The sequence below is a fragment of the Rhinichthys klamathensis genome, unplaced genomic scaffold (assembly GCF_029890125.1).
Source record: "Rhinichthys klamathensis goyatoka isolate OS25496 unplaced genomic scaffold, OSU_Roscu_1.1 h1tg000258l_1, whole genome shotgun sequence".
In the NCBI taxonomy this organism is placed as follows: Eukaryota; Metazoa; Chordata; class Actinopteri; order Cypriniformes; family Leuciscidae; genus Rhinichthys; species Rhinichthys klamathensis.
Genome location: NW_026606780.1, coordinates 393,080 through 419,842, shown reverse-complemented (window position 1 = coordinate 419,842; position 26,763 = coordinate 393,080). Strand labels below are relative to the sequence as shown.

Genomic DNA, 26,763 nt, shown 5'->3' with positions numbered 1-26,763 from the left:
AAGTAAATAAATAAAAACATTTTTTTTTAAAATACAAACCCACAAAACATAATACTTAATAGCATTAATACCCAAGCATTAAACTTAAACTAAAATTAAAATGAAAACTAAAAATATAAAACTAAAAGCTAATTAAAAAATATATATATAGTATACATTATAAGTACTATGGTATTATAGTATTTGTAATACTATAGTAAATACTAATAGTTTGTTAATAATACTAAAATAATTCTGCCACTAAGACTAAAATGTAATATAAAGCAAATGCTAAAATATAATGCACTATTCTTTAACTTGATTGTAAAATCTGCTTCAAATCACATAAATTAATTTTGAAGATCTCCAACTTTCTTTGTTACCTAGATAGTTTGAGCTGCGTGAGTTTTACATCCATGGTCTCCAAAACTGCAGGCAATGGGAAGCCCTCAGCTGCCAGCAGAGAGAAGCTGTTTCCCACAGTAATGAGACCCAGGTCAACCACAAATGCATTATAGGATGTGGAGGACTGAGGGATTATGATAAGGGGGGCCTTCAGTCTGATGTCCATGGCAAGTCTGAAGCTCCTCAGAGCAAAATCCCTCACACTGGAAGCTGCTTTCTCCGCGGCCTGAGCCGTGGCGGCACTGAGAGCCTCTTTAGCGGTCTGGAAGTTATCCACAAACATCTATGGAAGACAACCAACAGTTAGTTACAGCTTAGTGTGACTTGACATGGATGTGAGGGAAGGTTTTAATGTGACAGCTTGGGATCCATAGTAGGAAAAGTTCATGCAGGGAGGTTCTTGTCTTTTAAAATGCCTGAAAGCCAAATTTACAACAAAAAGTTGCAAATTCAACAGGGGTGGAAAAAGCAGTGCTGGTGTGAAACCGTATTTTTTTGTGAGATAAAGTAGTAAAGTTGATGATTATATTGTCTGGGTATGACAGGTGAGCTGTTTCTATTAAGCATGTTGAGAATGAAAGTTAGAACCAGTAAAATAAAGGCATCCATATCGTGCGAAATTCCATCTCAGATTTCAGTGAATTCTACTTCAGTATGCGGTATGAGATACAGGCAGACATGCAAATCCACACATTCGTGATCAAGTCATTTAAATATGCTGGGCCTTACTGCATGTAAAGAACACCATAGGGTAAATATGCATAATTTAATGTCCACTTCTTTAACAACATCTCACAGTTAGAACAGGAACTAAGTAAAACTAAGTAGTGAATGCTAATATACTTAAATACAAAAAAACAGCACTAAAGCTGCAGCATGTCATTTCTGTAACATGAGCAGCAGCAAAGAATTGTAAACTGTTACTGACTCAATACTGACTTAAGACTTGGCATTTCTGACCCGTTTCCAAAAAATGGAATATGAACGAAGGATTCACTATTTAGGCGGTACACAATTCTGTTTGATGCCACTAGTGGTGCAGAAATTCCAAACTGCAGTTTTAATGTTTAAACAATCTCAAGTATGGCTGCAATCTTTTGAGAAATGCACAAAAAGACAAACTTGTGGTTCTTTGAACTACCTTATTTGAAAGGTAAAGCATAACTAAAAATTCATACCCATTATAAAAGAGTTTATTATATATCAGTGGTATATATAAATGTAATGCAAGCAATACTGAAATATTATTAACAATATTAGTGACTGGAAACTGCTTCTGTTTAGTTTAAATCTAATTCAATTTTCATGACTAAGCAGCAGAGCTAAAAAAAAATATATATATTTTCTATAATATTCTTCTTTATTTTTTAACCAGTATTAACTATTAGTATTAACCTGCCACTAGAACAGTGTTTCTCAACCTTTTTGACTCAAAGTCCCCCCAATATTTTCGGTATTTCTGCTGCAATAATGACAAAGCTGCTTTTTTTCAAACTTTTTTATAAATTATTTTATTTATTATTATTCATTAATATTAATTCATTTTGTGATTCCAGAAGTTTCAAGAACTGTATATTTTTTTAAATTAAAACAGCTGTTTTTATTAAAACAGCATGATTTCAGTTTACATGTTAATTTGATGTTTTTTTTAGCATTTTAATTTAATTAATTTAGATTATAGTAAAATATTTAGTTTTTATATACAGATACAACATTTTTTTTATTAATTTAATTTATTTTATGAATTGTGTTAATCTTAATACTTTTAAGTCCAGCTGCTCCCTTGAAAGTTTGCTGAAGCCCCCTAGTTGAGAATCACTGCACTAGAAACGAAACAAAACAAAGGCAGTCATAAACATAGCTGTGAATGTTGTTAACCTGGATTAACGTTTCCATCTTACAATCAAATTAAAGGTTTAATTATGTGCACAACAAATTCAGTACAGTTTAGTGGGGTGTAGACATATTTCATTGTGTGCAGAGGTGCATTTGAAGTTAAGCTGCAAAGCAAAAAACTTTAATGCAGCATGCCCAAGGCTGTACCTCATCAGCAGAGTACTGATAGCTAAAAGAGTCCTGAAAAGAGGAAGACACAGTTAACAAAAACTATGAGGGGAGGAAAAGGTGTCGGAGCAACACAAAAAAAAGGGGGCGGGGGGTGGTTGGAGACATAAATGTCCAGACTAAATACAAAAAAATAAAAATACAGACACTGAGAAATACTGATTTTCAAAAGCTTTGTCCCTGTTTGTTTTAATAATAAGTGACTTATCTATTGGTATTAACTTTAGATGACAGAGTAATACAGACGACAGAATTTGAGCACAGATATGAAAGGGAAGTGCATTTGCATTAATTCTCACCAATAAAGACATAAGGAACTTGTGCAAGTAGACAATCTGGATACAGCCAAGTCTCAAGATAACTTTCCCATCCACTTTGGAGGTGTCAGTGTAGCCTTCGCCTTCAGTGGCCCCAGGGTACAAGGTCATCTTGAAGCTGAACACCTCTTCTCCAACAATTGACACCGCCTGGTGGTATTCACACAAATATGACTGGAGCACAGAAACTCGGCATCTGCAAATCTTCCAAAAACATTATGACTGACCTCTTACCTTTTTATGGATGGTTTTAGGGTCCACATCAAGAACCACAATGTCACGCAGACGGGCAAAAACATCTGTTTCTTTGGCCTGGACCACCACAGATGCATCAATGCCTGACATAAATGAAAGAAACCATGTTTGGTTAACTTGCATGAAATGTTCTTATGGAAAATAAATTAAATTAATATATAATGCATTGTAATCATTTTAAGAAAAGCCGACTTTGATGTACAGACACTTTAGTTTTTTCTACCTTGGATCCGTATGTCAGCAATGTTGCTTCTGTCATCGCAGACAGCCACTCTGAAGGAGCCAAGCACAGCAGACAGTTTAAAGTTCACAACACCAGAGTCCTTCGAACCCTTGGACACTAAGAAAACATAGACACTCCAGTTAAAACACTCAAACAACACACTGTGTGACAATCTGAAACCAGTACTGTCTGCAAAATGCTTTAACACAAGCAAAACAGATACGGTTTCAGACTCCTGTTAGTACATGTCATGTCAAGACCAGTGCAAGGGTTAAAAAAAACATTAGTTACCCATGAAAAAACCTATAAAGCAGAGACAAAGACAACATGGATGCATGAGGAATATTCAGGGACAACCTAATAATTTGACAAGCAAAATGCATTTGTTTTCACACGTGTATTGTTAATATGTGTGTGTGCCTGCGTTCCCACCTGTCTTCCCTGCTGTCACTCTCTGGTCTCGTCTCTTGGTTTCTCTTTCTTTAGAGGCTGTAAGGTCTTGTGGTATTGCCGAATTCATGTAGTTCATGGTAGACAGCAAAGCTTTAGTGTGCAGCATGAAGTCCAATGAGGAAAACTCCACCTGTGAAATAAAATAAATCAATAACTTAATTTAACTTTTCAATAAAAGCTTTTTCAAAAGAAAAATAATTAGGTATTCGTTTCTGAATATAAAAGCAAAAAAAGACTAAAGACCAGTTCACACCACAGACTATAACTATAACGATAGTTTTAAAAATCATTCTAAATGTAAAAGAATAGCCACACCACAACTATAACGATAACGGCACAGAGGAACAATATCGTTGGAATCACTTTCACAATTTTTTTCCAGCTGATGAATGATAAAAACATTGACAGCCAATGAGAATTCAACCTACTTTAAAGAGCTCAGGCATTTAAAGCGGCAGACGACAAAACTGCAGCATGCGCTTATAATAAACAGAACGATAACGTTTATTGGCGTGGATGTTAATATAATTATCATTATAGTTATCTTTATAGTTTATAATAAAAATGATTTGTATATGACTGTATTTGATTTTGATACACATATATATGTGTGTGTGTGTGTCAGTGTGTGTATCAAACACAGTCAAATACATACAATAAAAAATATTTTAATACATTAAATATATTTATTCATTTTATTTTTACAAAATAAATCTTTTTATTTTACTATTTTATCTTAATAAAAAATGAATGAATGAATATTGGCATTCAATTATTTGGAACTGTAAAACTTAAACATACCTTCAGTGTCTGTTCTGTATTATTAAATAAGGTGTTAAAGCTGGGTCCATTCACATCAGCCTAAAGGACACAAAAAGGCCACGCAGACCAGCACAAATCAAACCACTTCGCTAAGACAACCCATTTTAGAGAGTCTTTTATAGAGTGCTTGATAAGCGAGATGCTCATGCTTACTTTGATGTACTCTACTTTCAATAGATCAGAGCCATGCTTGTCTGAAGAGCTAATTAAATGAAGTGGCTGATTTTGCGCATCTGAAAAATATACACACAAGAATGAGAGAGACAGCATCCCTGAAACAACATGAAGAACTTCAAACAACTAAACGCTGATCACACGTTATGTACGTGCATGTACCTTTTGTCTCACAGTAATCCAGGCTGATCTTGCGCAGGTAAGATGTGACAGTGAGATCGAAGGTTCGTATATTGCCCTCAGCACCCAGTTGAGACACACTGAGAGCCAAAACAACATCTTCCTGAGCGGCCTGCCTTGTAAGCTCCAACATCACCTACATATACACATATACATAACTTCACACTGAAACACACAATGGTCAACATAAACATAAACAGGAATCATAAACAAAATAGTAGTAATCAACTCGTGGAATTCGGAATTTTTTATCATGACAGCTTTTATGAAATGTGGGGCTCTTGTGCCCGCTGGTGAACTGGTATGCCTTTTTAAAAGGAGAAATTTATGGTGTGTGAACAAAGTAATAAGAACGTACCGCTTTGAGTTCAAACTGAAACTGCACTTCGGTCAGCTCCTCTGAGGTTGATCTGAGAGAGTCTTCATCCACAGACTTCTCACTGATGTCTTCCTCAGATTCTAAACACACAAGCACGATCAGACACACAGACAGATACATATCCGCATATAAACAGTGAGAAAATCTGTATAATTATATGAACAGAGTCAATTAAAAACAAAAGACTGGTGTGGCATTCATTTAAGAATGTTGAGATTTTTCTAAATGAATGAAGTGATTTCTTCTGTGTGAAAGTACATGCGTGTATCTGGATGAATTCTGACCTGACGCAACAGTATAGGACAGAACTGTGGGGTCTAAACCCAAGACCTTTGGCCTGGCATCAGACAGCGGCAATCCCAACACCTTCTGAAAAACATCATCATTATTATACAAACAAATTATAAGGGGAAAAATATATTTTCTCAATTTGTTTGCTTCCTATACATGTGCAGAAAAGCTCATACTCTCAACAAAAACGAAGGGCCAGATTTACTAAACAGAGCAAATTAGCAATCTCATAAAAGCGCCGATAGGAAAGGGAAAGTTCTGCACGTGATCTACTAACAATGCCCAAATTAAAGTACACAGATGCAGCTGGATCATTTCCATAATGACTAACGCAATCTATCAAGTGCATTTAAATATTGTCCTCCCATAAATTTTGTATCAGAAAGGGAATCCCAAAAAAGGGTTTGCGCTGGCACAAGCTGTTAGTAAATCTGCCCCTAAATGGTGACAACATTGGGGGAAATTTTGCAACCAAACATATCCATTTTAACTCATGTTCAATTATTAATTATGCATTGCAGTCAATTGGTAACATTTTTGTAAGAATGTATTTCAAGGAGATTTTTAAAAAAAAAAAAAAAAAAAAAAAAAATGTAATTTTCACTACTGTTCAAAAGTTTTGGGGGCGGTAAGATTTTTTTATGTTTTTGAATTTGAAGTCTATTATGTTATCCAAGCCAAGGTTGCATTTATTCGATAAAAATACAGTAAAACAGTAATATTGTGAAATATTAAAAATTTAAATAACTGTTGTTTATTTTATACATTATATAAATAAACTGTTTTTTTTTTAATATAGCTGTTGTTTATTTTAATACATTTTAATATACTGTTGATTTTAATATAGTTTTATATGATTAGAAATATCTTTACAGTCATTTCTTATCAATTTAATATTGATAATAAAAAGTATTCATTTAATTTTATTGCTGAAATTAAAAGTATTATTTCTTTCAAAAATCTTAATGACCCCAAACTCTTGAATAGTTGTGTAGGTTTTATATTTATTTTATATTTATCTAGAACATCCTTCTACATTTATTTGGTGAAGTAAACTAGTAAGGGCTTTTTCTTGCTTGTTGAGGCAGCAAGTCCACTAATAAGATACAGCACATGGCTCATTGGGTAGAGAGACAGTGATGCTGATTGTGGATAATGTCTTTCCTGAGTTGTGTAATCTGTGGAGACTGAAGCTGCACTGTCACGCTCACAGAAAAAAATTCAGGAACTAAATATGAAAGCAAGCAACTCTTTGTTTTGCATTCAGACATAGCACATGACTCTGAAAGCAATAAGTACACTGCAATTAGTTTAAGAGGCTTGAAATATTCATGGCTTTCAGAAAAACAACAGCAATGACAATAGTATCAAATACCTGTGGAGTCCTACTAAGAAACTACCATTCATGAGTCATGACTTATTAAGTGTGAGATGAAGCAACACATTAGCCAATACAGAGAGACTGTACTGCTGTAGACTGTCTTTTTTCATTTGTCGTGTTTTCTGACCTTTTTTGTGGGAGTGCTAGGAGGGGTTGAGGTAGTCTGAGGGAGAGGAATACTGTCCACCAGTTCCAGAACACCCTGGATCTTCTGGTCAGAGATCTTCACATGAAGTAACGGCAGCTCCCCTGATACTTTGAACCTGGAAAGGAAGGGATATTAGTGCATGTGTGAGGATTAAAAGAGACATGCGATGGAGAGCGAAAGCTAACCTGGGCATACGGGAATCTTTGTCCACCATACATTTAGCGAGTTGAAGCGTGAAGTCCATTGGCTGCAGGATGTGCTGATGGGAGAAGCCTTCAAGACGAGCATTTTTCCATTTCTCTCCTTCAAAAAAGAGCCACCGGGGTGAATAAAATAGCTTGTTTAGGCAGTCCAGTTCTTTGCTGTGTTGCATTGTGTTTACCTGATTTGCTATAGAGTATCTGGACACTGCGAAGCTCCAATGAATATCTTTCATATGCTCTATCCATGATTTCCTCTAGTGATGAGAAACTTGCAGATATCTGCTGATGGCTGCCCTGATCTACACTGTTCAACTACACACACATGGACACAAATATACAGTCAGACATTATTAGCAGAAAGATTTCTCTCTTAAATATGCTTTTACTTCCCTCCCTCACCTGTAGGTTACCAAAATCAACAATCATGAGGTCTGATTTGCCATCATAGAACCCAGACTTGGGCAGCAGCAAATAGGAGGGTTTTAAATCGATCCTCAAGTCCAGCACCTTACGTGTCTCAATGATATGAGACAAACCTGTATTTATTTAAAGACAAAGGGAAAGTATTACTGATGGCTCCTGACATACTCTCTCCCAGTGTAACCATTTCTCTTTGGGGATGATGGGAAATGAGGAGAGTGTTACCGCTGGCTGTCTTCTCTTTAATCTCCTCAAGTTTGCTGAGTGTTGCTGAAGTGATGACCTCCAGGTCAACTCCTTTTCCCGTCTTAAAGAATTCTGCTATGCTGATGACTGTCAGCTATAAAACAGGTAAATTAATTGTACACCAAAAATGTAAGGCTAACTGCTTTCTAATTATATTTAGTCTAATTATCTAAATAAATACATTTTCAAAAAATTAATTATATTATTTTATTACATAAAATTAAGCACAAAATATACACATATTTATATGAATAAATACATTATATTTAGTCGAATTATCTAAATCTCAATAATTTTTTATTGTAATTATGTTAATTATGTATGTTTTACTATATTAATTATAAAAATGCATAACAAAATAAATACATATTTATAATATACGTAAATACATGTTGAATTATTTAAATATTTTCATTTTTATTTCATTATATTAAATTAATTTAGAAAATAAAAATACATTTAAAGTCCCTGTAAAGTCAAAATTTTGTATGTGTTCTGAGTTTGTCACACCACAGAAAAATGTGTTATTAGCCACCCTGCCAAATTTGAATGATAAAAAAAGCCAGCAAGTACATAAAATAAGCTATCAAAATCTTGAAAAAATGAGCAGTAGTCTCTGCTCTCAAACGCTGGGGGCGTGTCCGCTGGCTGTGCTGAAACCACGCCCACTCGCGGGAAAGCTGCATTCGCCACACTCAACTCTACAGCCGGAATAGATGCTCGCACGGTGGGCACGCACTGCCGATGATGGCACCAGTTGTCGGCGCGACGGGAGGATGAATGCCGAGGCGGAAGATAGTCGGTTCGGCCCCATTCACCAGTAACAACGGATTATCAGTGAATGCCTTAGTTGTCTCCGACGAAAGTTTATAAAACTATCCCGTGTAAAATGATCACTTACAGAGGCGGGTTTTGGCAGTGATCCTCAGCTCTCCATCAAGGTTGGCTCTTCACAAAATTAATCCACTTCTTCTTGATGTAATCGTTTTTCGGAAATTTAAATAAGGACACCGATCTGTTTTGTATGTGATCCGGTGATCGCATCCAGGTAGTAGGCCTACGCATTTCCGTGATGAAGGCATAGCTAGCTAGCAATCTGTAGGCTGCTGTAGTAAATATTAGTGCTGACCGTAACTCACGATTGAGCGGCAAAACTGATGTGAATGTGCTCTATTATATTGTTAGGGGAGCGGACAGCCTCAGTGGCTCCAGTGCGTCATCAAGTAGGGGCGTGTCCAGGAGCTCAGGGGCTCCAGTGCGTCATCGAGCCCCGTTTTAGCCCCGCCCAAAAAATCCGGAAAATATCAATGGTGAAAAACTGTTTAACGGTCTAACTTCACAATTCAGTACTTCACAGTTCACAGTCTTTGTAATATGTTTTAGCAATACATTTCTAACATTTATAATGTGTTTAGAATTTTTTTTTTAAATTGCCTTTACAGGGACTTTAATACATATAAACACACACACTAATATATATACACATATCTTACATATCAGCAGAAAATGCAACCAAATATTTTTGACTACTTGGTAACAATGAAATTTTTTGCAACTAAATAAAATATAGTATTAAGATATTACGATAGTAACAGTTCTATTCTGCAACCAAAATTCACTTGGTCCAAAAATCCAATGTCTGAAATCAAAAGGGACAACTATAGTGTGCGTGCACTTGTCTCTTACGGCATCATAGATGATCTCAACAGGCTGTGAATGAACTCTGAGTAGCTGGTCAGCTGCGCTGTTCTCTGGATTGAGCTCAAAGAGCACGCTGAGCAGAGAGGAGTCAGAGCCCCCGACTGACGCAATGAGAGACGGCACTTCCCCCTGCTGCTGCAGACCAGTCACGTACCAGTGTGCCAGTTTAGCCTCCACTCTACACAACACACACATTTCACACTGAACCATATCAAAGACCAAACTAACTGAGCTCCTAAAGACACTGTATACTTTATATAAGGCCCTATATATATTTGTTGGCCAATGCTAAGGGTTTCCCTGTATGTATTCGTAATACATACCTGATGGCCTGTGCTCCTGGTCTCTGTGAGATGGACGTACTGAGGTCAATCATCTGCACTTTGAGGATCTCTGGAACGCCAGGCTCCTCTCTGAATGTTACTGAGGTGCTCAACAGTTTGAAGTTGACTATCACAGCTACATACTGCACATAAGCACATAAATATATTAGAGTATATGTCCAGGCTAAGGAGGATATGCTTAAAATAAGGTATTTGAAACATCTTGCGCAACATGTTTTATAAAGGTGTGGTGACATTAATGAAATTTCGCAGCCAGAAAAAACCTCCATCGTCACTAGTGTAGCTATGTGTAAAGCACACTCACACAAAAATCACCATCAAACAGTGTCTATTGGTCAATGCGCTGAATCCACATTACCAAATTTAACCTACTGCGAAATGTGTGTAGGGAAATCTTTCACCCTCAATCAAAAACACATGAATTCTTATTGAAATGGTTGGATTTTTGTTGGATATAAATGTATATTTTCCACTCACATGTTTTGGTAAGGCAAGGTTATGTGAGCTCTCGCTGTAGCCAATGGCTGTGAAGAGTTTCGTTTTCTCTTCAGGAGTCATGATGGAATCAATACCTGATAACAAATACATGTACATAAATATGTACGTACATCAAAAAAAGCATTCATTCAAAGGCAAGTTTAGCAAATATATCAGATATAAAACTCACTCTCAAGCTCTTTATCCTCCTCTTCCTCTTTTTTCTTCCCTTCTTTCTTGCCAAAAAAACCGCTGAAGAAACCTCCTCCACTCTGTTTCTGAGGGGTGGCCTTTTTAGCAACCTTCTGTCCTGACCGAACCACCTGTGGAGAGAGAAAGTGAACTTACAGTACTACACTGGATTAAAATATCAAAATATCAGTAGCCCTCTGGTTTGGTAAATGTTGTCATACCTCCATCTGAACCTGCTGTCTGGCCAATACAATGTTGAACACATCCAGAACTTTCTCCAGCTCCTGAGGGAAACACAATAAATAAATGTATATACAGTGCGGCCCAAAAGTCTGAGACCATTATTGTAAAATAAAAGATATTTTTTTAATTAATAATTTTTATATTTATTATTTTAATTAAATTTTATCATCATAACAACTTGTATGAAAAATGAATTTCTGATTTGTTAGTATTTGGTTTCATATGTAGCTAATACCTTGATCTGTTTCTCTGTGTCTTCTCGGACTTTGCCCTGTGTGAGTTTGTCTTTGTATGCTGCTTTGTAAGCCTTAAGCGCGTCCCTGTGCTTCTTGATGTTGGCCCAGTCCCACATCTGGTTAAAGTGCTTGATATGCACTTCTAGTATACTGTTGATGCTGTATTTCCACCTGACCAATCAGAGGAGCCATGTAAGAAACAACAAGCTCCAGTTAATCAGCCAATCATCATATGAAGATCTAAAGCACTTACCATTGCCTGGCATTGCTGTGCACTGGAACATCAGGCCTAAATTTTCTGTAGGGGCCGTTCTTCACCATGCAGTCTACAGACTCCAGCAGATCCACCATGGACAGGTACTAGAATCACCCCAAAACAACATTGTTGTATCTAGGCTTTGACCCAAGATAATTCACTAGTCCCAATACAATTATACAACAGAATAATTTATATTTTGAGTAACAATTTGCATATATTTATGTTATAATCTGTAATTATGTATATAGAGTGGTCCTGTAAATTTTTCCAACAAGCACACTACCGTTCAAAAGTTTAGGTTTAATGTTTTTTAAAAGAAGTCTCTTAGGTTCACCAAGATTTGATCAAAAATACAGTAAAACATTTTATTGTACTACTATTACACTTAAAATAACAGTTTTCTACTTAAATATACAGTATTTAAAATTTAAATTCATTTCTGTGGTGGCAAAGCTAAATTGAATTTTCTTATTATAATCAATGTTGTGCTGCCTAATACTTTTGCGGAAACGAAAATACATTTTTATCAAGATTCTTAGAAAGAAAGTTCAAAAGAACAGCTTTTTTTTTTTAAACCATGTAAGTCTTTACTGTCACTTTTGCACAATTTTATCTTTTCTTACATAATGAAAGTATTAATTTCTTTAAAAAGTTAATAATAATATCTTAGTGACCCCAAACTTTTGAATGGTAATTTGAGAGTACACAATATGACACATGGCAATACCTGAGGCTTGGTCATCTCAATTGCAATGTTCTGAACCTCAAGGTGCAGGTTTGCTTTGGGTGATTTTAGCTCAACTTCAGCATTAGGGTTGATGCACATCCTTGCAGAGGCGAAAATGGGTTTGAAAACTGTACGAAGAAACAAATCAGTTCATCATGATGGGTGCCATGGTTTATGATGCTAACACTAAGTTGGTCATAAATCCTTAACCATTAAAGTAATTTCATTATGTCTAACTGGCAAACGCTCAGTGCATTCATATCTATGTTAATTGGAACTGTATTACCATTCGTTTAACTTTAGTACTTGTAATTATGGGGCTGTAGTAGAAATAGTACACATTGTGATTACTGGAGTTTGTGTGCTATAAGGAGGTGTGTCATGTGTGCAGTTTGAGAACACATAGCCTGTTTAAATAGAAAATCAAAAAAAAAACGTGGCAGGTAACACACACACCCAGAAAAATCAGCATGAAAACAATAGGATTTGCAACAGCCAAACATGATATATCCATATTAATTTTTACTATTTACAATTTACCATCTACTTCTTATAAGGCTTTCAACATCCATGTTGTTCTTTTTTGCCTTGTCATGTCTAATATTTATATTCTTTCAACACCTCATAAGTTGAGCACAACACCAAAACATACTGGCAAAGCTAAACTAAACAGCTCAAGGCCAGATAATAATACATTTGCCATGAACTTTCTGTGGATAAGATAATACGGTAACACTTTAATGTTAACAAATGAGACTTTATTGTAATGTATTAACTAACATGAACTAATAATGAGCAATACATTTGATACAGTATTTATTCATCTTTGTTAATGTTAGTTAATAAAAAATATATAGTCTTTCATTGTTTGTTCATGTTAGTCCACAGTGCATTAACTAATGTTAAAAAATACAACTTTTGATTTTAATATTGCATTAAATGTTGAAATGTACTATGATTAAAAAACTCTATAGAAGTACTGTACATTCTTTGTTCATGTTATCTAAAGTAGTAAACTAATGTTAACTAATGAAACCTTTTTGTAGTGTTACCGATAATACATACTGTATTGATAGTCTCGCAGTTCCTCATGTTTTGAGCTGATTCCTGCTTTCAGCTTGTCCTGCAAACACAAAAAAACAACATCAAGTGATTTTTTAAATATATTTTTACAAATTAGCTACACATGTAAATTGATGAATAAAACTAAGAAACTTGCAGAATTTTCTAGGGGGGAAAATTCTTATTTCTAGGGGGAAAAAATCCCAGATTTTTAAAAATGCTGTCTCAGACCTTTGGTCTCGACTGCATACACATGTATGTTGCAGGGGGGGAAATAATTATATATTTTTTTAAGTCTGAAAAAGCCACCCTCACACAATAAGGTTGACAGCTAAAATCATTATCATAACATTTTTTGTGCAGCACATTATTTTAGTGTGTACTTAGGCCTCTTACTAACTGAGTATATCCTCTTTACCAGTGACCATAGCATCCCCCACACAGAATATACAAACCACACCCTCAAACACACCATTAGAAAGCACCGTCATGATAAACACCATTTTGCTTAGTTAACTAGATAAAATCTACAAGGTTTTGAAGCCAGTTTCATGCCTATTTTAAGACACATATATTATATATATATATATATATATATATATATAATATATATATATATATATATTACTAAACTATAAATACACCAAAATATTGGTAAATGTATTTATTTAGAGGTTGTTTAAAGCAATCAGAGTTGAAAACCTCAAAGCAGACTCTTTTGCGATACAAAAGGTAGACCAGGGACACAGTACTGTTGATACAGATAAACAGAGCTAACATTCCCAAAGTTTAGATTTTATTTTATGTAGTAGGGGTTTTAATAGCAGTTGGACAGCACATTCAGGCCTGGACAGTTAGACAAAGAGGATGTGCATACTAGAGTTAGTTATGCTGTTATCTGTTTGAGGCAGTCTGTGTTAAGCTGATTACAAAAACCACTGAGATATACTATTCAAATACTATAATACAGCTTGTGCCTCTCTGAGAGACTAAGAAAGATTAAGAGATATAAGAGAGAGATTAAAAGTGTGTGTGAGAAGAAGACATTAAAAGATAAAAAAGTGCTAGGATCCAAGCAAATTCAACCATCACTGCATTTACTTAGAAGTCACAAGCCTTGATAAGATATGAATCAAATGATGCCTCCAGCTAAAGAGTCTTCAGACTGACTCACAAACTAACCGTAAGAGCTTTCAGCTGCTGACTTAATGTCAACATCAAAGATCTTCAGTTTAGACATTCATGATAAACTACAATCGACAGGTTTTCTTCCTGATATGATCATAAATAAATACTCAACACGCTATTAAATAATAAAAGTTCAAATGTATTTGATATTTTATTATGTGTCTTAACAACTCTAATCCTTCTTTTATAATACCGACATTACAGCCCCAGTTTTACAATGTAACTGCTAACCAATATAAATGGCAAGCTTTTCAAAATACACGAATGCAATTCATGCTTCCTGCATGTGCTTCTTCTAAATTAAAAGTTTAGTAGACTCAAAAATGGAAATTCTTTCAATTACTCACCCTCATGTCATTCCACTTTTGTTAATCTTCAAAACACAAATAAAGATTTTTTTAATGAAACCCGAGATTTTTTTGTCCCTCGATTGAAACTCCATGCACTGCTTCAAAAAGTTCATAAAGATATTGTAAACAATTCATATGAATCCAGTGGATTCATATGGACACACTCACTTTATATGATGAACAGATTTAATGCAGGTTTTTACTCGCATATAAATATTAATCAGCACACGTACGTCAAGAACATCAAATGTGGTAAAAGGAAGTGTAACTTTATTTTCTTGAAGTGTGCGAATAAACATAATTGGTTTTGGGAAATTGTAAAAATGCTTGCGTGACACGAACAAGATCAAATCTCATTGATTATCATGCATCAAACAAGTACAGTTGAGCTTCCATTTATCATATTTAATGCGCTCAATGTATGTGCATTAATCAATGTTTATACCCTAATAAAAACCTAAATGAAATCTGTTTATCATATAAAGTAATTGTATATATTCATAAGACTTGGATTAAACCAATATATTTATTAAAAAAGATGTCTTTATGAAGTGTCACATTTTTGGTTGCATGAACTTTCAATGGAGGGACAGAAATCTTTCAAGTTTCATTAAAAATAATCTTCATTTGTGTTTTGAAGATTAATGAAAGTCTTATCAGTTTGGAACAACGTGAGGGAAATTGATGACAGATTTTTTATTTGCATTTAATCTGATTGATCAATATGATGTACCATTTACAATGCCTGACGACAACATAGCAGTCTTTAATACTAGATCAATACTATGAAAAACCTATATACAAAACCACCAGAGAGTTATGAAATATGAAAGGCACATTACCACTATCTCTTCCCAGGAGCCTCTGTAGAATATTGGGCTGTTCACGTTCCAATAGGCACAAAAACACTCCAGGCGGCCCAGCTTATGTAGAGAATACACACAGACACACACATAAGACACACAACCACAGTTGTTGTGTGAAATCTTATTATTATGGAATATAAGACATGTATACTGTTGGCTTACTTTATAGATGATCTTGGCTGCTTCATTTAGAATACAAGTCTTCCAGTTCTCATCTGCTGTCTATAAGAGAGAAAAACTGATACTTAAAGACCAGAGTGTGCAAATAAGAACTGCTCATTTCAAATGAATTGTAATTGAGCCTGCTTCACTTTGTGACATTTACAGTATATGAAAGTATTTTGAGAGAGCACCTGTAGACTGAGTTCTGAAAGAGTCAGGCCCATAGAAAGAGGTTTTTTTGGATCTGACACCTGAAGCACAGTGAGAAAATGCCTGTTACATAAGTTCAACAAACTTGTAACATTTAATTACACAATTAAAAGCCACATCTGCATTCAAAAATACATGTAACTGAAGACATGTATGCAGAGTCAACACTTACATCATCCTCATATCTGATGTGAATGCTGGTGATTTTGACCTGGAGGTTTTTGATAACTTGTGTAGCCAGTTTCTCAGTGAACGTGTCTTTCTTTTCCTCCTGAGGCTTCTCTGAAATAAAAAAATGATTCAGTAAACATGAATGAAGGGTTTATCTTAACCCCATCCTATTTGTCATTCTAATGCCTTGATCCAACACTTATGTAAACATATTTAATTCAACAAACAGAATAAAGTTTGCTCATATTTGCCACGATGAGTCGATCACAGTCGCTTCGGGCCACCCACCTGCTTTATGTTCATACTTTTTAGATCTCCTAAAGGGTTTTTTATGCTTTTTAAGTTTACGTCCTTTGTCTTAGAGCGCAGCATTGGGAGAGAGAGAAAAGTTGGTGAGGTAGAAAAGAATCAAAGTGCAGCAATAAACACTTACCCTTGCAATAAACACACACTTGCATAAAAATGCACAAAAGCACACCAAGCAGTGAGAAGGAAAAAAGATGTCTACACATGTACACCCTCAGTAAACACTCTAAAAAAAAAAAAGTATGTCTCTTTAAATAGAAGACGGGTGTCTGATCGGCCTGCTATAAGAATGGGTCTGTACGTACCCCGTGGTGGATTCTTATACACATAATTCTCCAGATCAAACACAAACTCTCCAGCCTGAGAGCCTGAGGTCCATCAGATGCAGCACAAAGCAAACACACAAAGCTGTTAAGGATAGAGATCTGAATGTACAGACGGACAGATGGACGGATTGGTACATGAATGAATGTAGGGGTGGGCGGATGGATGTTTGGTGTGGATCGATTGAAGGGTTGATGTGATTCAATGAATGTAGGGATGCACCGATATTGAAACTCTATTGATATTCTGTCATACTGTGGCCACTCACAGATAAATGGACAATATTATAAATCTATATTAAAAACACAAAACCTTAAAATACACTATCAAAACCTAACTTCAAAAGTCTCTTATCTCACCAAGGATAAATACAGTAAAACATTTATATTGTAAAATATTATAACTATGTAAAATAATTGGTTTCTATTTTAATATACTGTATTTTTTAAATATAATTTATTACTGTGATAGCAAGATGAAATTTTAAAACAGTTGTGCTGCTTAAAGTCACCATGAAATCACCATTATTTTTTCCTGCAATACTGCAGTAATTATTATAAATAATTTATCTGTGCAGTGTGTACATCATTGTTTTTTTTAAAACAAGTGCCCTCATATTCTTTAATAAAAATAACTTCTCCCTCTAGCAGCATCATCTCTTCTCTGATGACGAGGGCTGGACAACCTGTCACTCACATGATCACTCCAATAGCAAATCACAACGATCCAACCAATTCCTAATGGACAAAATCAAGTCCTGCCCTACACTTTTTATCATTGGAGAAGCTGTTTTACCCGAAAATATGTCACAATAGCGAAGAAAAGGCTTCCGTTTCATGCAGAGTATTAATTTCTTTGAAAAAAAATAAAAATAAAATCTTACTGACCCCAAACTTTTGAACGGTAGTGTAAATACTTTTATTTAGACTTCATAACATTATAATGTTCAATATGAAAGATTAATAAATATTTATTTAGAAATCTGCTGTAAAAAAGAACATACAGTTTGAATTAGGAAAAATAAGTGCTAATAATAGGGACCCCTGGGTGCTGGTTAGACAGTACCAGAAAAACTATAAGAGAGTTTAAGACACATTTCAGAATAATTAATAACTGTTGATGTTTGTTTTTTTCCCCCAATAAATAGACAACCCATTTTTTTGCACAGACACCTACAGCTTTGATAATGTTACATACACACAACAACTCCCTCTACATGTGATCTTAAAGAGAAAGCAATCTTAAAGGTTTGCCCTATACTACTACTATCCCTTTAAGTTAGTGCTAGATGATGATATAATCCTCAAAACAGCCAGAAGCAATTAAGATTTGTTGAGCAACCTTAAACAAATGGACGAATGAATGATGAATGAGGTTGAAAAAGACTGAAGACCATGAATGGATGGATGGGGATAAATGAATTGATGAACATCCGTTAATAAAGTTATACGTCCAACACTTGTGTATAAATTGCACAGAGACCATAAGGAGAGAGCTAGCAAAAATTGACTATGCACAAGTTCAAGAAATGATTACATCCGGTGTAAACAAACAGACAAGGGGTTTCTCACCTCTGCGAGCGACCAGCTGAAGGGTCTCCTCAATGCGCTGAAGCTCCTTCTGTTTGGCCTCCTGAAGGTAACGCTCTTCTTTAACTGCATCATACTTAATCGCTTCAACACACAACACACACAGTTAGAGGCAAACGAACATCACAGACAACATTAATATCATTCACACCTCAGAAGTCTTTCATTTACTAAACAGTTTTTACAACTGCCACCTAACATTGTCTTCAGATATGCAAACAAGTATAGATTCACACTGTGGGCGGTCAACCATGTAATAACAGAAAAGTACAATGACCACCTCTCTCTCTTTGCACTGTGGCTAATAAGTAGCTGAAGTCCAATGCTGCTCATTCAAGCTGACTTAAGATTTTCATTGCGGCTCTATTCTCTGCTTTGGCAATCACTCGTAAAGCGCTATCAAGAAAGACTGGTTTTAGATGAATCGATGAGAAACAAAAAGCTTGTACATGCTGGCACTGTTTATCCTTCTTCATTAGAGTAATGACAGAGACAAAGTAAGGTTTGCAAAGTAGCCCTAGAAAATGGCAGATCAAAAAATGCTATTGCTTATTTTTGTTCTAGAGAGACCAAAAGGGTTTGAGGAGTTCCTGAGGCAATTCAGTCCATTAGAGAAATAGTGTATTCATTCTATGATCTCATTCTGAAGCAATCAAACTTCACAGCACATCTTTCCACAATGTTGTTTAGAGAATGTGGCTTAAACATATGCTCCCAAAGAGAAAAGCTTGTGTATATCTAAAAAAAAAAAAAAAAAAAAAAAAAAAACGTTTGATTGGCATTTAGAACTTGACTGTCTTCATTCCCAGATACAGACAGAGACAGACTTTCATGCTTTAAAAATAATTTGATTACTGCATTTTACTTACATGCATTATACACAATTGATCGGTTTATAAGATAAAGCAGAGCACAAAAGAAATATGGGGGGAAAAAATGTAAAAAATTTGAACACTTGATTAAGAGACTTTCAATACATGCTATCAAAGGCTCACCAAAACAAACACTTGTATTTGTATGATTAGACATTGTAACCGCAGGTAAAAAAATAAAGTTTGCCATAATAATCAAAGAGTCAGATACACACAAGAGCAGCTTATCGGTCCGGGTCCCAAACCACCACCCTGCTACCCACCTTCTACACCTGGCTTACCATTGTAAGGTGAGGAAAATAACTTAGACTCAGCTGTAACATGTAAAAGACAATGTCAGTTGAAGCAGCCCAATAGAAATAGAAGATATATACTGTATCAAAGAAATTCAGTTATTCGGTATGTTTGTAACTGCTGCTTTACTGCTGGCATAAAAAGAACATCCTCAGTTTTAAAAATGTAGTCTTAGATAATCAAATGGTTCAAGAGTTACTGAGTTTTTAGGTATTGTTCAATGTCAATGCATAACAACCCAAATTATTTCATTACAAATATAAAAAAGTATAAGTATACAGTATACAGTATTTTGTGTCTAGTGTCTAGTTTTCAATAATACAATCTTCACTAATAATTAAAAGTTTCTTTGTGCAGTGAAAAGTAGTGTATAATGCAAGACGCTTGGTGAATTCAGAACCATAAACTAGCATACTACTTCTACTTCTGTCATAGAAAGATATAGTAAAAGTAGTAAGAGAATTATACTAGTATGTGGTTCCGAATTCAGTAACTGTATACACCCTCTGTTAAAAGGCAGGAAACCATCTTGGTTATAAATAAATCATGCAATTATTCTTAAGAGGAGATGTTATAACAAGAAATGAAAGAATTATACAGACAAATGACTGCAGTAAAGTGCCATGAAATAAACAGCATGATGCTTCAGGCTAGATAAAACATTTAAACTTCCACTTTAAGAGATGTGTTGCATTAAGAACATTTTAAGTAAAACAAAAAACTATAAGCACTTACTTGCACCAGGAACCACCAGAAGGTATAATCCATCTAATGTGGCCACCACTGCTTCATTGTAAAGGTTTTTCCAAGGGATCTTCAGAGTCAGTTTACCTAAAGAGCAGACATTTTCAATTCAATGTCTCAGTTAAAAGTAAGGGCCTGTTTACACATTGTCACCTAGCTATCAGATCATGAAAAGACCAGGAGTAAATCCCCTCTGAAACGCTTTCAAGACGGATTTAAATCCGATCGCTCAAACCACTTCAGGACTCAGGAGGTGGTTTGAGACGCATTCCAAACGAAACTGGACAGGTGTAAATGCATCTGATTGTTGAAACCACATAAGTAAATTTTACTCCTCCAAAAAATATTTAAAAAATGTACGTGTGAGAGCGTGTTATAATATAGGCTATATGACATGTTAGTCAGATATGACAAGGGCTACTTCAAAACGCATCGCCGCAGATGAGTAGCTAAGTATCTCTTCAGCAAGCCAATGCGCAAACTGACACAAATGAAAGTGAAAGTAAGGCGTCACAGACTCAACACACAATCATCTTCATTAAAAGTACCAGTGCCGATGCCGCTCTTTCTCCTATTGCAGTCTTTGATCTTGAAATTAGCTGATGATAAATAAAATGCAGTAGCAACTCATATCGGTTGCTTTTGCATATAGCGTGGGGATAGAAGATCAGATTTGTATTTGTTTTGCAGAGACACATTTAAGTGTAAATAGAGCAATTTTAACAAATCAGATAGCTATCCGATCAGTAAAAACATGTGACGTGAAGTGACCAGGTGTAAACGGGCCTTATTACACACATTAAACAATATAAACATGGCTATTAGACAGAATCAGAGTCAGTTAAAAATAATTAGAAGATAAGTTTTGTTCAGAAACAAGAGCAGTTGAACATTGTGGAACAACATCATTCCTTCTAGAAAAATGTAAATATGTAAGTTGTTGGATTATTGGGTGACGTGGCTAGAAACCTTTTGATCAAGGACATATAATAAGCAGAATAAAAGCATTTTAAGCTTTTCTTAAATGTAGTAAATGTGCAGGGAATTTCACAGAAATTCTCAGACTAGCATGACGTCCTTGTTAACCAATTACTTTTTACAACTTGACATCTAGGCACACTGTCGAGCAGATGTTTAAAGTCATCTGACAGGATCATGTGATAACATGAACGGATGACTGTTTTAACAAGCTCCTTCTTATTGGCAAGGCATCTGTGTTGCAATATTTGCGGAATTAGAACTATATGTTTAAACTGATTCAACTCAACAGACAAATCTGTTGAAGAAAAAAACTGTAAAGCAGACCACAAACTTTAAATTACTATATTAAAATTCATATTGCAACAGAACAGAACCCTCGAGCTTTACAGCTGCTCAAATGTCTTTATTACATTTTGAGTGTGATACAACACCATGTAGTGAAATAAAAATCACTTTTATTTGACTTTTATTGCAAAGTTCAGTCTTGAGTGGCACAATATGGGAAGTGCAATTCATCACACCGAACACTGAAACTTTTTTTCTACTTTAATCTCCTTAGTTACAGGTTATCAACACACAAGGCAGAATATTAGAAAGTACAAATTTCACACTTTTTTCATAACAAAAAAAGTTGGATAAAACTTTGGATAAAACTGGATAAAACGAGAAAGTTGGATACTCACCAATCTGACCAGCCTTCACTTTAAAAGGGACATCAAACTCGCTCTAAAGAACAAAGATAAAATGAGCAAATGGGTTTGAATCCATATTTCAAGCAAACAATATTAAAACACCATTTTGTACACATATACATATAAAAACTCTAGTTGTTATAATTTAGTTGTGGAAACATCAGCAAATCTCATTGTGTTAACACTCTTGATTCAGCAGAAGCCACAGGCGCTTAAGAGGTGACCACAGTGTTACATACACAAACACGCTCTCTTATCAAGAAAAATATGGTTCTTTCATGCGTTTTACTATATCCTTTAAGTTTTGAGACATGACATTGTTAATAAATAACATATAAATCTACATTAAAATTATATCTAACAAGTAATTCAACTTGGTGAATGAGGTTAACATTGTCGAATACAAACTTACCAAAGCATTTTCTTTCACCCTCAGATTTTCCAACACCACATTTCCTAAAAAGAAAGAAAAAAAATGACTTATTGTACATTTTATATATTTAGGTACTCAATGGCATGTGTATTTGCAGATTGTATTTGTATTATTGGGTCTGTTTTCAATTTTTAACACTGCAATTTGGCTTTTATGGAACAATACAGTATATCCATCCACCGAAATACCAGAACCTCGTCATTCTGCCAGTGTCAAAGATAAGAAATACTACCACGAAACACATAAACAAATGAATCCAGATATGATTGGCCACTTTTGACATTGACGATAATTGGATTGGCATAAGAGAAAAGAAATAAATGTCAACCAGAGCAGCCTATCTGATGCTGGGATAAAGATGTCACCTTATCAAACGGCATGCTGACAAAATAACAGGGCACCCATCCTGATCTGGCCAAGGATTGTCTAAATCCCTGTGGAGTCTCTGACACCTATGAAAGCTGACAGTTTAATATAGTAAAACAGTTCCCTCCTCTCCTTCTCTCATTTTAACAACAGCTGACAATTTTAAACTTGCAATAAAATGAAAGTAACAACAGATATACTTCTACTATTTCCATATTGAGGCGTAAATCAGATTCTAACGGATTATCGGAAAAGTAAAAAACGTAGGGCGGGGACTTGGTTCTATGCATCGGTTGTTGGTTGAATTTTTTGCACTCAAAAACTGCGGCAGATGAACGTCAGCTTGCAGGGGCGGCGGTTAGGGATGGGCAACGATTAATCGCATCCAAAATAAATGTTTGTGTTCACATAATATAGGCTATGTGTGTGTAGTGTGTATATATAATTATTTTGTATATGAAAATACACGAATAAATGTATATATTTAACATTTTTCTTAAATATATACATGCATGTGTGTGTATTTATATATACAAAATAATTATACACAGTACACTCACATATATATTATGTAAACACAATCTTTTATTTTGGATGCGATTAATCGCGATTAATCGTTGCCCATCCCTGCATACGTCACCAGAGAGAACTCTTCCGGAAGATCCAGTGATGAAATTTATTAAAAATTGCAAGGTGATTTTTTTTTTTTTTTTTTAAATAGAAGATATACATTTAACTGAAAGAATCTAGTTGGAGTTGTTCCGGCAGTGACACATCCAGTAACGTGACTATAATAACACAGCAGAATGACAGAAATTTGATATATGACTCCTTTCAAAGCATATACTAAAAGATTAACTCAACTGAACGAACACACACAAAACCTACAGTACATTAACAATACATTGTCCACAAAAAGAAAGATTAAACACAGATGGGAATTTTATGGGAATTGAGAGGGTCATGTTTCCATCAGTGGTAATGGGAATAATAGATGGACCTCACCCCACCAATAATATTTCTAATTAATTATTATTTTGAATAATTATTGCACATTGATTTTATTAATTATAGCAAATGTTACACTTGAACCACAGCTGCAATATTTGAACATTTGGATAAAAAAATTTATTAGATCATTATTAGTTTTATTTGTTTTAAGATATACAATCAATTGTAAGGTAGATTGTGTACATAATGTACAAAAGTTTACATGGTAAAACTCTAAAGTGGAATCATTAGTATTGTAATGATAGGAGTGATCTGGGTCATAGAGCCATTGATGTTTATAGTAGTGAAATGTAGTGCTCAAGATTTTTCCAAATACATATTTGGAATTTAACTTTTCCAAGATGTAAAGCAGTCCCTTCAAAACCAAAAGAACAAAAGTTTTTTAGGAAAATTATTTACGTTTAAACTTATTATTATTTATGAAGGTGCACCATTTTCTGTCTTATCTATAAGACAATTGTGTTTGTGTGTGTGTGTGTGTGTGTGTGTGTGTGTGTGTGTGTGTGTGTGTGTGTGTGTGTGTGTGTGTGTGTGTGTGTGTGTGTGTGTGTGTACATAATGTGACATTTACAGGCTTGAATAATGTTTATGACTGAGATACATACTACATAATAGGGCGGAAACTCATAAATAAATAATAAACAATATAAGTAAACCGTATAAATAATGGTTGTTTTCATCGCCTCCGTCCAAACCATAGACTGTAAAAAAATATTGACAGACTGCCAATCTTACAGAACAGAAACCAATCAAACATTAATTACATTAATGGTCACTGCAGTAAATGTACTCTAGCTCACACTACATCGGAATAGGACGTTTTGCAACAGAAAACAAAGCAGAGGAAAAGACCAGCGTTTGTTGTTGATGAGCTGTTTGACGAATGTACGCTTACCTCCCCATATGCCAATCTTAAGCTGCGACTTGTCCAGGTTTTCCACATAATCTCCAATGAACCTGTTCAAGAGATCACTGACTAAAGACTCAAACACCATGGTGAGTCGAGAACGACAGTGACACTCGCAGACACGCTAAAATGCCACAATACGCATTTGGTAAGGTTACTTCCCTCCTTGTGTGACAGGCGTTTAGACCAAGATCGACTCATTCGGTGATCCACTCACACTGTCTGCATATGGGGTCGCGCGATTACATTATAAACAGGCCGGCTAGTTGATTGTAGAACATTGTTTGCAAAGTGAAAGTGTACTGGTGGCTAATGTTCATTTGTATACCAAATGAGAGACGCCTAAAGATTAGCAAGATATAACATTACTGTTTACATTAATTTGTCTCTGTGGGATAATCATATTATTCAATTTACCTAAATGTAAATATATTTTGAAATATGAAAATATGTATTAATCATTAACTACTTTCATTTGCTGACTGAATTAATAGGAATTAATAGAAAATACTTCGATATAGCCTGCATATATAGTTAATTTGTTAGCTGAAATAAAGAGGGCGGCGGCCTGACTGTGACTGTGATGGCATTTTCCCACCTCACATGTATCCATCAAACTCCCCTTTGTCCCCTGGCTGTGGTTTTCCTTAGGGAAGTTTCCAGGCTCTTCAGACAGATTGGTCCACGTGGTCCTCTGGGAATCTGGTTGCAAGTTGATCTCATGATGTTTGAGCACATAGAGGCTTTTTTGTCTTTGTGCTGAATCTTTTAAACCCAAACATGTTGTCTAGGATCTCAAACCTGCAGTAGCAGATACTGAAAGATACACTGTAAGCTGCTGTTGTCTGTAAACAAGACTTCAGACTTGGTATCCATATTGCATGCACAGAGGTTCAATGACAAAATATAATTTAGGCACAAACCTTAATAATGAATCATCCAATTAACAATTGCATAAATAACTAGGCCATCCCTATTGTAAGATAAAACTGCATTAGGGTATGCAGAATGCAGGCAAACAATGCATGAAAAACTACTAATGAACAGCTTCTCACACATTTCATTACAGTGGGGAGAACAAGTATTTGATACACTGCCGATTTTGCAGGTTTTACACTTACAAAGCATGTAGAAATCTGTCATTTTTATCATATGTCTCTTTAACTGAGTGACGGAATCTAAAACAAAAAATCCAGAAAATCACATTGTATGATTTTTAAGTAATTAATTTGCATTTTATTGCATGACATAAATTTGATCACCTACTGTACCAACCAGTAAGAATTCAGGCTCTCACAGACCTGTTAGTTTCTCTTCAAGAAGCCCTCCTGTTCTCCACTCATTACCTGTATTAACTGCACCTGTTTGAAGTGAACCCTTTACCTGTATAAAAGACACCTGTCCACACACTCAATCAAACAGACTCCAACCTCTCCACAATGGCCAAGACCAGAGAGCTGTGTAAGGACATCAGATAAAATTGTAGGCCTGCACAAGGCTGGGATGGGCTACAGGACAATAGGCAAGCAGCTTGGTGAGAAGGCAACAACAGTTGGCGCAATCATTTGAAAATGGAAGAAGTTCAAGATGACGGTCAATCTCCCTCGGTCTGGGGCTCCATGCAAGATCTCACCTCGTGGGGCATCAATGATCATGAGGAATGTGAGGGATCAGCCCAGAACTACACGGCAGGACCTGGTCAATGACCTGAAGAGAGCTGGAACCACAGTCTCAAAGAAAACCGTTAGTAACACACTACGCCGTCATGGATTAAAATCCTGCAGCGCACGCAAGGTCCCCCTGCTCAAGCCAGCGCATGTCCAGGCCCATTTGAAGTTTGCCAATGACCATCTGGATGATCCAGAGGAGGAATGGGAGAAGGTCATGTGGTCTGATGAGACAAAAATAGAGCTTTTTAGTCAAAACTCCACTCGCCGTGTTTGGAGGAAGAAAGATAAGTAACCCCAAGAACACCATCCCAACCGTGAAGCATGGTGGTGGAAACATCAGTCTTTGGGGATGCTTTTCAGCAAAGGGGACAGGACGCCTGCACCCATTGAGGGGAGGATGGATGGGGCCCATGTATCGCGAGATCTTGCCCAACAACCTCCTTCCC

At 35.5% G+C, this 26,763-nt stretch overlaps 1 protein-coding gene across 1 annotated transcript in view; it reads right to left on the bottom strand.

The window, feature by feature from the left end:
* vps13c (vacuolar protein sorting 13 homolog C) overlaps positions 1-24,855 on the bottom strand; it is a 51,407-nt gene extending 26,552 nt beyond the window's left edge. Inside the window, exons 1-37 of the mRNA XM_056267355.1 lie at positions 24,636-24,855; positions 22,343-22,386; positions 21,922-21,964; positions 20,249-20,344; positions 19,501-19,533; positions 18,330-18,431; positions 16,740-16,802; positions 16,417-16,485; positions 16,130-16,239; positions 15,939-15,998; positions 15,748-15,807; positions 15,562-15,642; positions 13,185-13,242; positions 12,120-12,247; positions 11,387-11,493; positions 11,133-11,304; positions 10,876-10,938; positions 10,653-10,785; positions 10,463-10,557; positions 9,965-10,107; positions 9,627-9,819; positions 7,920-8,034; positions 7,674-7,810; positions 7,454-7,586; positions 7,257-7,374; positions 7,051-7,186; positions 5,536-5,620; positions 5,231-5,331; positions 4,855-5,008; positions 4,672-4,751; positions 4,498-4,557; positions 3,676-3,826; positions 3,244-3,360; positions 3,000-3,103; positions 2,748-2,915; positions 2,428-2,460; positions 363-667 (exon numbers count right to left, since the gene is read on the bottom strand). Of these exons, the coding sequence (XP_056123330.1) occupies positions 363-667; positions 2,428-2,460; positions 2,748-2,915; positions 3,000-3,103; positions 3,244-3,360; positions 3,676-3,826; positions 4,498-4,557; positions 4,672-4,751; positions 4,855-5,008; positions 5,231-5,331; positions 5,536-5,620; positions 7,051-7,186; positions 7,257-7,374; positions 7,454-7,586; positions 7,674-7,810; positions 7,920-8,034; positions 9,627-9,819; positions 9,965-10,107; positions 10,463-10,557; positions 10,653-10,785; positions 10,876-10,938; positions 11,133-11,304; positions 11,387-11,493; positions 12,120-12,247; positions 13,185-13,242; positions 15,562-15,642; positions 15,748-15,807; positions 15,939-15,998; positions 16,130-16,239; positions 16,417-16,485; positions 16,740-16,802; positions 18,330-18,431; positions 19,501-19,533; positions 20,249-20,344; positions 21,922-21,964; positions 22,343-22,386; positions 24,636-24,735 (3,950 nt within the window). The 5' untranslated portion in view covers positions 24,736-24,855. The remainder of the gene's footprint in view (positions 1-362; positions 668-2,427; positions 2,461-2,747; positions 2,916-2,999; positions 3,104-3,243; positions 3,361-3,675; positions 3,827-4,497; positions 4,558-4,671; positions 4,752-4,854; positions 5,009-5,230; positions 5,332-5,535; positions 5,621-7,050; positions 7,187-7,256; positions 7,375-7,453; positions 7,587-7,673; positions 7,811-7,919; positions 8,035-9,626; positions 9,820-9,964; positions 10,108-10,462; positions 10,558-10,652; positions 10,786-10,875; positions 10,939-11,132; positions 11,305-11,386; positions 11,494-12,119; positions 12,248-13,184; positions 13,243-15,561; positions 15,643-15,747; positions 15,808-15,938; positions 15,999-16,129; positions 16,240-16,416; positions 16,486-16,739; positions 16,803-18,329; positions 18,432-19,500; positions 19,534-20,248; positions 20,345-21,921; positions 21,965-22,342; positions 22,387-24,635) is intronic.
* Positions 24,856-26,763: the final 1,908 nt, after the last annotated feature.